This window comes from Solanum dulcamara, chromosome 7 (assembly GCF_947179165.1).
Source record: "Solanum dulcamara chromosome 7, daSolDulc1.2, whole genome shotgun sequence".
Lineage (NCBI taxonomy): Eukaryota > Viridiplantae > Streptophyta > Magnoliopsida > Solanales > Solanaceae > Solanum > Solanum dulcamara.
This window is the reverse complement of record NC_077243.1, coordinates 77314746-77325245: the sequence shown is the minus strand read 5'-3', so window position 1 is coordinate 77325245 and position 10500 is coordinate 77314746. Positions and strand designations below refer to the sequence as shown.

Below are 10500 nucleotides of genomic sequence, written 5' to 3'. Positions count from 1 at the left end.
TCGTCCCCGGCCCCATCCCTGAATGAGAACATGACCTTAATCTACCATCACTATCTAAAGCCACGAAAATATGTAGGAATTAATAAATTATTCAAAAATCTAAAGTTACCAAAATGCAACGATAAGTGTATGAACAAAAATATAGATAAACCGGAGGTACCAACTCCAGTTGAGAAGAACCTGATTCACGTCGGAAACACTATTCAAGACGAAAAATGGAAAATCGCGAGACGACGCCGGAAATCAATAGATCTAGGCCAAATCTGAACAGATCTGGAGGTATTCGTTGGAAAACAAGCAAAAGGAAAGAAAAAGAAAAAGAAAGAAGAAGAAGTAGTTCCGGATCCGGATCTGAAAGTTCTGGAAGGTTCCGCCTCGCTGGAAAAATCGAGCCACAACTTTAACGAAATTTGTAGTTGATTGAAGTTGGGAATCTGAGTGCTCCGTTGTGTTTCACTTGACGTTGGTCGGATTCGAGGTCGGAATCGCCGAAGGCTCAGTCGGAATTCAGAGGACAGAAATCGGAATCGCCAGCGTGAATGTATATATATATATAATGAATGTATATAACACATATATATACATGCCGAGTCTACACGTATTGCTCCCTCGGGTACTTATGAAAGGTGTCCCATAAAAGTTTCGCAAAAAAATTTGACTGAAATCCATATTACCAAAAAAATTCAAGGGCTACCACACACGAAAAAAATGAGAAAATCGCTTACTTCCGCTTGAGTGACCCTTAAATAATATAAATATGCCGGATCGTGTCGAGGCTACACGTACTGCTCCCCTGGGTACATACGGAGGATCTCATAAATGTTTCACAAAAAAAATGATCAAAATTCATATCACAAAAAATTCATGGCTAACACACACGAAAAAAAGAAGAAAAAATCATCTAATTTCACTTGAGTAGCCCCTAAATGCTATAAATATATCGTGAATTGTGCCGAATCTACACGTACTTCTCCGGATACTTACGGAGGGTCTCATAAATATTTCGCAAAAAAATTAGCTAAAAGTTATATCATCAAAAAATGCATGGGCTAACACACACGAAAAAATAAGAAAATCGCCTAATTTGGCTTGGGTTGCCCCTAAATGCAAAAATATATGGCGTGGATCATGCCGAAGATACACGTACTTCTCCCCCGAGTACATACAGATGGTCCCATAAATAATTTACAAAAAAAATTAATCGAAAGTCATATCACTAAAAAATTCACGGTCTAAAACACATGAAAAAATATATGAGAAAATCACCTAATTCCGCTTGAGTAGCCCCTAAATGCTATAATTATGCCGTAGATCATTCCGAGGCTACATGTACTGCTCTCCTGGGTACCTGTGGAGGGTCCTATAAAGGTTTCGCAAAAAAAAAATTGACCTAAAGCATAATCACAAAAAAATTCAAGACACAAAAAAATGAGAAATTCGCCTACTTCCGTTTAAGTGGCCACTAAATGCTATAAATATAACGTGAATTTTGCCGGTGCTACATTTACAGCTCCACCAGATACTTACGGATGGTCCCTTAAAGGTTTCACAAGAAAATTGACTGAAAGCCATATAACCAAAAAAATCATGGGCTAATACAGACGGAAAAAAAATGAAACAAATCACCTAATTCTGCTCGACTGTCCCCTAAATGATATAAATATACTGTGGATCGTACTAAGGCTACACGTACTACTCCGGTTGGTAATTACGTAGGGTCCCACAAATTGTTTCCAAAATATTGATCGAAAATCATATCACCGAAAAATTCGTAGGCAAACATATACCTAAAAATGAAAAAAAAAACACCTAATTTCGCTTGAGTGACACCTAAATGCTATGAATATACCGTGGATCATGCTGATGCTACACATAATACTCTTCCGTGTACTTACAGAGGGTCACCGAAAGTTATATCACCAAACAATTAATGGGCTAACACACACCAAAAAAAAGAGAAAATTGTTTAACTCCTTTTGAATGACCCATAAATGCTATAACTATGTCGTGGATCATGCAGAGGCTATATGTAATATTCCCCCAAGTACTTACAGAGGGTTCATAAATATTTTTCAAAAAAATTGACCAAAATCCATATCACCAAAAAATTCATGGGCTAATATAGACAAAAAAATTCACTTGAACTTCTGGAATCATGTACTCATATCAAAACATAATAAAATACCTTCTGGAATCCAAGAAATTGGCCATCCTAGTAGCTCTAGGAATAGGAACTTCTTTGAAATCATATACAAGTGATATTTTTGTTTCATAAATACCATGCCAAAAGAAAGAATAGCTTTACATACTTATGTCAAAACATGCCAAGAGAAATAATAAGCGTTACATACTTATGCCAAAAACACGCCAAAAGAAGGAAAGGTTTTACATACTTATACCAAATACATGCCAAAAGAAAAGAAAGGATAGTCTTTACATACCTCTTACGAGATTACTCTTAAATATGCTGGCTTCGTCGTCTCTTGAACCTATTTAACATGAAATTAATACTAAGGTTAATAAACTTCACTTTCCAATTCCAACTCTACACCCAAGTACCCATAGAGGCCATTTCCCTCGACTAGTTCATTACTAGTTCCTAAGTTATCGAAAATCGGGCAGCATCTCCCCTATAACTTCAACATCCCCGAGTTTTCAACTCGGCCACCATATCAACAACTATACCAACAATAACAGCCAGCAGCATGTATACAAGTAAATCACTTCAACTTTACATAATACAAGCTCTAAACAACTCATTTAAAAGTACGATACCAAAATAGAGTTTTTAACCTTTATTTCGTAAAATATTTAATCATACCAAATGGAGGGTCGTGTGGCTGCAACCAGCAGCACCCACATCCATTTTTGAGTACTTTACAGCCCTGAAACACGCAATTAAACCATCACCAAACTGCACCACCACCACAACAGCACACTACACGACTTCGATTTAACTACTACGACTTCCATTTAGTTTGTTTCTAACGTCAAACATCCTTATACATTTTTTCCACTTACATCATATTTTAAGGCATGTAATATACTTCATAACATCATCATAAAGTCCAGTTCGAAAGAAAGAACTTTACCTTTCCCGAAATTCACCAAAACTCGCCAAAACGTGCCTCGAAATTTCCTTTAGCGCAGCTGAAACTTAGGGACTGTTTGGTAATATTTTGGGCTACTTCAAACCATAAAATTTCATTACTAACATCTTCATAATATCATGGTATATCTCATATAATTAATTCTCGTAACGGAATCGAAAAACTTACCTTTTTCTCCTCCCAAAACTGTAGCTCTTTCTTCTTTCTAGCATAAGTTTCTCTTCTTTCTTTCTCTTGTCATTTCGTTTTCTTGCTCTTGAACTCTCTAGATGAGTGTGGAAATTAATGAGTCATAAGACTCATAGATAAATATACTACTTTAGGGGTGACACATGTCATCCCCCAAGTGGTGACACGTGTCAAGACCTAAGTGGCGACACATGTCAAGACCTAAGTGGTGACACGTGTCAAGATCTCATTGGTCCAACACACCCCTTTCCTCCAATCACGGGCTGCCATGTGGCATGTGGGGCCCACATGAATCTTCTTGAAGACTTTATGAAATTCCCATTTTACCCCTAGCCTTCCACAATATTACCATGGGCCACTTTGCGAATTTTTTCTTTTGCCCTTTGCCTTTCCCAATATTTCCACACTATTAATGATCATAATTAATATTCATAACCAACTTGTATATTAAATAAATTTTGGAAGATGGTCATTCCCTTAACTTTACCACGGCTACCTTAAAATATCCAATCATAAAAAATACGGGATATAACATCCTCTATGAGAAATTCCAATTTTTGCCCCTCACCTTTTATAATATTTCCAAGTTGAAATTCTAATTTAGTCATAAGAATTTTGTATCCAACAAGATCAAACATATCCTTGTCCTTGACTTGTTACCGTTATCTCCAAAATGTCCTAATGTGCAAAGTACGGGTTATAACAGCTTAGCATACTTAGATTCAACACATACTTGATATTTTGATTTATTGCAATCAAAGTTAGGCAATATATTTAAGTTAATCAGTTTTCGCAAGGTTTTATGATTGACATGTCCTAAACGTGAATGCCATAAATTATTTGACTCAAGTAAGTAAGAAGAAGCTTGAACTTTATTATCATCAACAACCATTACATTTAGTTTGAAAAGACCCTTAGTGAGGTAGCCTTTTCCTAGATACATTTCATTCTTACTTACAACTACTTTATCTGAAACTAGAACACACTTGAATCCATTCTTTATAAGAAGACCGGCAGACACCAAATTCTTTCGCATTTTTGGAACATGATAAACTTTGTTCAGCGTCACCACCTTGCCGGATGTCATTTTCAGAAATACTTTCTCATATCCTTCAATTTAGCAGTTGCAAAATTTTTCATATAGATCGTCGCATCAGGTGCTGCAGGGGAATAAGTAGAGAAAACTTCTCGGACTGCACACACATGCGAAGTAGCTCCCGAATCAAGCCACCATTCTTTGGGGTTACCTACTAGGTTGTATTCTGATAGCATTGCACACAGATCATCGATACCTTCTTTATTTTCCACCATATTGGCTTGTCCCTTTCTCTTGTCCTTTTTCGGAAGACGACAATCTGAAGCTTTGTGGCCAACTTTCCCACAATTATAACAATTGTCCTTGAACTTTTTCTTGTTCTGCTCCTGATTCTTTCCAAAAGGTTGCTTCATTTTCTTATTCTTTGGAGCAGCATCTTCAACGATGTTTGCTCCCATAATCGTTGAATTTCCACACGACTTCTTTTCTGCTGTTTTGTTATCTTCTTCAATCTTGAGACGAATCACAAGATCTTCCAACTTCATTTCCTTGCACTTGTGCTTTAGATAATTTTTGAAATCTCTCCACGAAGGAGGTAACTTTTCTATCATAACAGCCACTTGAAATGCTTCATTAACTACCATACCTTCAGCAATAAGGTCATGAAAAATAAGTTGTAGTTCTTGAACTTGGATTCCAACAGTTTTGCTATCTATCATTTTATAGTCTAGGAACTTAGCAACCACAAATTTTTTCAAGCATGCGTCTTCAGTCTTGTACTTCTTCTCAAGTGCATCCCACAATTCTTTAGAAGTTTTCACAACACTATAGACATTGTACAAATCATCATCCAAAGCACATAGGATGTAACCCTTGCATAGAAAATCCGTCTGTGTCCATGCCTCAGTAATCATAAATTTTTCATTGGCCGGCATATCAGCAGCGGGCACAGGAGGGTCTTCGTTGGTGAACTTTTGCATACCAAGAGTGGTAAGCCAAAAGAACACCCTTTGCTGCCATCCTTTGAAGTTGGCTCCAGAAAATTTTCGTAGTTTTTCTGTCGGTGGCACAGAAGTGTGGCTTGTTGCAGCAACAGTCACAGAAGTAGTAGCAGTATCACTTGTCATTTTTTTTCACTGTCAAAATAGATAAATTGTCTTAATATTTCAGAATATCAGACCTTTTACAAAAAATAACGATGAAGTTTTTATACTATTCAAATCGTTGTACAAGTATGAACTTTAATATTCCAACGAAGTTTTTATACTCTTCAAGTCAGAATATTTATTTTATACGGAGTAGAAAATCACACAGATTTTAGTCTCCAAAAACAGAATACAGTTTAATCAGAAAAACAAAAATAACGATAATTTCCTTAAGATTGTTAGTAAACTGTATTGAAAACAAATGATAAAACAGCAACAATAAATTCTGAAATAAAAGATAGAACCAGAACAGAAAATAAGAACAGTGTTTGGTAAAATTATATATGAACAAGAAACAAAGCCCACTGAATGCACAGTGTGTCCTTAAGGAAATTATTCCCCTCAATGTACCAAAGGTTTTGGAATCTTTCCTCCCAGAATAGAATGATTTACTCACCAGAATAGCGGTACAGCAAATTATGGTGACTGCGAACTACTTGATGGTTGTATATCACACGAGTTTTAGGAAGTGCAGAAAGAAGAAAAAGAAGATGTTATTTCAGAAAATTCGTATAGAACATTCTGGGGATTAACAGATATATATAGACTATTTGCACCTTTTAAGAAAAGGCACCTGTTGGGAAAATGTTTGACTGTTGAGAAAAATGTTTGCAACTTTTCGGACAAGGTTGCAACCTTTCAAAAATCCGTTGGAAAAACGGAGAGAAATATTTTTTAAATTAATTCGGGAAAGAAACGAGTTGCGGGTCACGGGTCAGGATTTTTTTTCACTTAATTAATTAAATAAATAAATAATATCAATTAATTAAAATTTAAAGGAAATTTGGTCTAAAAAGCATATCAATCAATCGACCAAATCCGAAGCCGAAGTCGAAGCCGAGCAAGCGATGACGGCGCGAGGGGAGACCCTCTTCTTGACCCTTTAGCAACATGAAGGAGAGCTTCTACTTTTAAGTAGGAGACTTTTCATTTCCACCACTTATGTGGGACCAAAACTTATTTAATAAAACAAGAGAGAACAGATCATTTTTCTCTCTACTTCTTTTCCCCTTAATTTCCCATTCAAACTATCAATTAAACCCAACAATTCTGTCTGATATTTTGCCTAAGCTAAGCTTCCTTCTAGTGTTATCTCTGAACTGTTATTGTATCACTGAGATTCCGGAATCCATTGGATTCTTGAAACATCTTCGCTTCATCATTTTTTCGTACACAGAAATTAAATACCTTCCACAGTCGATCAGTGATCTTTACAATCTACAAACATTGCTACTACGCAACTGTTATTATCTCATTGAGTTGCCTGCTGACATGGGGAAACTGCTCAATCTACGCTACCTTGATGTTAGCGGAAGTGGTTTACAAAAGATCTCGCTGGGTCTGGATAAATTGGTGTACCTCAGGACATTACCAGAGTTTGTTGTGGGTAGTAATGTTTCTAATATTAGGACATTACCAGAGTTCACAGTGGATACTAATAGTGCTGGTACATCCGATCAAAAAAGTAATGGTTCTGGTATAGATGCATTAACTTGTTGCACCTTGAGGGTTCACTTTCAATACTGAATTTGGAAAATGTGGATAATGTTTGGGATGCTCACGGAGCTAGTTTGATAACTAAGAAACACCTTCGCGAGTTATTGCTTCAATGGAGCGATGGTTTTGAGCACTTAGAGAAGGCTAGAATGGCAACTAATGTTCTTGAGCTGTTACGACCCCATCAAAATATAGACAAGGCTACTATCAAGGTCTACAGTGGTACACAACTCCCTACTTGGATGGCGAATCCTTCATTCCACAAGCTGGTTTCTTTGAGTTTAATCAATTGCAAAGGCTGCCGATTCCTACCATCACTTGTTCAGCTTCCTTCACTCAAAAATCTCATGGTTAAAGGACTTAAGTGAGATAAAAAGCATTGGTGATGAGTTTTTCGGTTTTACTTCAACCATATTGACCCCTTTTGCATCTTTAGAGACTCTATCCTTCACGGATATGCAGGAATGGGAAGATTGGTTACTTGGTTATGATGGAGATAGAGAAGCATTCTATAACCTCTTGGAGAACCACTTGGAGGAGTGTCCTAAACTGCGAGGAGAATTACCTGACGTCCTTCCTTGCCTCGTAAATCTTGTGATTTGCAAGTGTCGACAATCGGATTCCTCTTCCACGACTTCCACAACTAAATGAGTTGGAACTAAGGAGAAGTAATGTTAGGTTGATTAGCAGCCCACGTGAGGTGACAAAACTCACTTCATTACAACTGTCTAATCTTTCAAATGAATATCTACCTGAAAGTTTCCTAATTAGAAATTGTGACTTGCTGGTGTCCCTTTTCGAAGAAGGGCAGAAGCTGCCTCACAGATTGGAATATGTAGAACTGGAGAATTGTCATAATATGCAGAAGTTACCGTCATTACTTCATACTTTAACATCCCTTGAAGTAGTTATAATCACAAATTGTCCAAGGCTGGAATCATTTGCAGGGAAGATATTTCCTTCTAACTTAAAGCCCTTGCCATTCAAGGATGCAGTGTGGAGTCTTTACCTGAAGCTATGATGAACAGAATCTCATCTCTCGAATATTTGTCCATCCATGGATGTTTAACGCTAGCTTCTTTTCCAAGAGATAGCAAGTTGCTTCCAACCACATTTCAGCAGCTGAAAATTGAGAAATGCCCGAATCTGGAGTTTCTTCCTGAAGGGATGATGCACATCAGCAATACATCTCTCCAAGTATTGGACATTTTTCGATCGCTCTTCCATATCATCATTCCCGGGAGGCCACCTGCCAAAAACTTTGAAAACACTCAGAGTTTGGAACTGCTTCAATCTCGAGGTATTACCTGATATCAGAACCGAAACAATGCTTCTTGAATCTTTACAAGTTGGGAATTGTACAAGCCTCAAGCACTTGTCTCATGGCTTGAACAAGCTGTTGAATCTTAGTTATTTCGAAGTTGTTTCCATTGTATCAAATGCTTTCCCCTAGAAAGCCTTCCACAAAACCTTATAAAAATACTAATCCGCGACTGTGAGAATCTAAAGTTCCTTTCAAAGTGGATGCAGAACCTCACATCTCTTCAAGAACTTCAGCTATCAAATTGTCCATTAATCACATATTTTCCGGAGGGCGGTTTTCCTACTAGTCTTATGTCTTTGGATATCAAAGATTGCAAAAATCTTATACCAATGTCTGAATGGAGATTGCACAGGCTTGCCTCTCTTAGAAGGCTGACAATTCATGGGATCAGTTCAAATCTTTCTTGTTTTCCTGAATGGTTGCTTCCATCAATTCTAGAAACACTCAATATAGTTCGTTATTCAATCTTGAATCTCTTTTTCCCTAGCTGCAAAATCTCACTTTACTCGAAAATCTCAAGGTCAAGGATTGTCGAAAGCTGCTTTCGTTGCCAAAGGAAGACGTGCCACCAATGCTTTCCTATCTAGAGATAAGTGAATGTCCCTTGCTTGAAAAAAACTGTGACTGGTCCAAGATTGATCATATCCCTTGCATTGTTATGTAGGATACAAGATGGATTCTGATAGTTGGTTCCGTTTTATCTAGTTCACTTATACTAGATCTTATGGAGCTTGCTCATGTACAACATGATTCGGACCTGATTATAGAAAACATTTTTTGTAAGCGAACCAACCTATCCTCTGTATAGGGCTCGAAAAGTAAGAATATTTTGGTGTCATTCGCTTTACATTCTATTGCCTTAATGGAATGCTCAATAATGGTGCTTAAATGTGTAGGGGATGATCCGAACGAAAAGGAGTGAAAACGAGAACCTTGAAGTGAAGAAAGAATGAGATTTAGAAGCAGGCAATTCAGTGCCCAGACTGGTCCTTCTCAGCCATAAAGCACTCAAAACAAGTCCGAGAAAAGGACAGTGAGTAGGACAGACTCGAGGTCAATTCTTCCAAGCTCCTACTACAGAAGTCAGTGTTTACCACTCAGAAAGCACAGATTATTGCATGTTATTTTTTCAGATTTTATGTCTTTTGAATCGCAAGATTTCAAATAGAAAATCGACAATTGTCCTGAGATATCATTTTAATTTGTTTGTTTTACCTTCTGTTTTAGTCCGTTTCAAAAAGAATATCTCTTGTCTTTTTTGAAAACTGCTTAATTTCAACTTTCCACATGACATATTTAATACCATATACAGTTTGAGTACATGGCTAACTGGTTCACATCCGGATGGAGGCAAAAAAAAAAAAAAACAAGTGATTTCCTCTCATCTGTTTAAGCTGACAAAGTTACCTGGTATCTATACTGGTGGTTGGAGGTAGCAAGTACCTCGTTGAATTAGTCGAGGTGCGTGTAAGATGGCCCGGACACCACGGTTATCCAAAAAAACTAAAAGCAACTGGCTAGTTGCTTAGTGTTCACAGAATCTTGTTTGAACATTTTAGTTTCTTCCAGACATAGTAGTATCTAACATTAAAGAGAATCAATGGTATACCTTATGATAAAAGGCTTCATTGTTTTCTTCAATTCTCCGAGAAGTCTGATGTCTATAACTTTGGCATTTTGCTACTAGAGATTATCAGTGGCAGGGCAAACACAGGATTTTATGACCACCAGAGGCATTGGAACCTTCGGGTGAGATACACTCGAACTAATTTGTATTATGTCACGTAGGACATGTGTGTCTACTTGTTCAACTTTATACAAGTTTAAATGTCTACTTGTACACATCCAAAATTAGAGGGCATAGATGTCAGCTGATGCCAAGTTAAAGGATACATTTATGTATTATGATGTCCATTCATAAAGGAGCAAAGCTCTATCCATCAACGATATTACTGTCTCGATAGCAGAAGGGAGATAACTGAAGCAGAAGCGCAGTATCTGAAGTCCAAAATACTATTGAGTAGTAATTATGTAATGAGTTTCAAGATTGACTATATCGTTCTTCAATATGTACGCAGCTCGTGTAAGCTATTCTATTCATCTAGTAAGTTTCATAATACACAATAAACACCTTAACTT

The 10500-nt window shown here is 37.1% G+C and overlaps 1 protein-coding gene across 1 annotated transcript; it reads left to right on the top strand.

Moving 5' to 3' along the window:
- Positions 1-215: 215 nt before the first annotated feature.
- On the top strand, positions 216-7688 carry LOC129894902 (putative disease resistance RPP13-like protein 1). The gene is made up of 4 exons (XM_055970503.1): positions 216-279; positions 6718-6916; positions 7024-7306; positions 7395-7688. The coding sequence occupies exons 1-4, from the start codon at positions 216-218 to the stop codon at positions 7686-7688; spliced, it is 840 nt and encodes a 279-aa protein (XP_055826478.1).
- The last annotated feature ends 2812 nt before the right edge of the window (positions 7689-10500 follow it).

Bases quoted from the DNA above. Each gene is read 5' to 3' on its own strand.
- LOC129894902 (XM_055970503.1), top strand. From the start codon at position 216: ATGGAAAATCGCGAGACGACGCCGGAAATCAATAGATCTAGGCCAAAT. The intron at 6,917-7,023 runs GTTTGTTGTGGG...GTTCTGGTATAG, and splicing joins TACCTCAGGACATTACCAGA to ATGCATTAACTTGTTGCACC. The intron at 7,307-7,394 runs GTTTCTTTGAGT...TCATGGTTAAAG, and splicing joins ATCCTTCATTCCACAAGCTG to GACTTAAGTGAGATAAAAAG.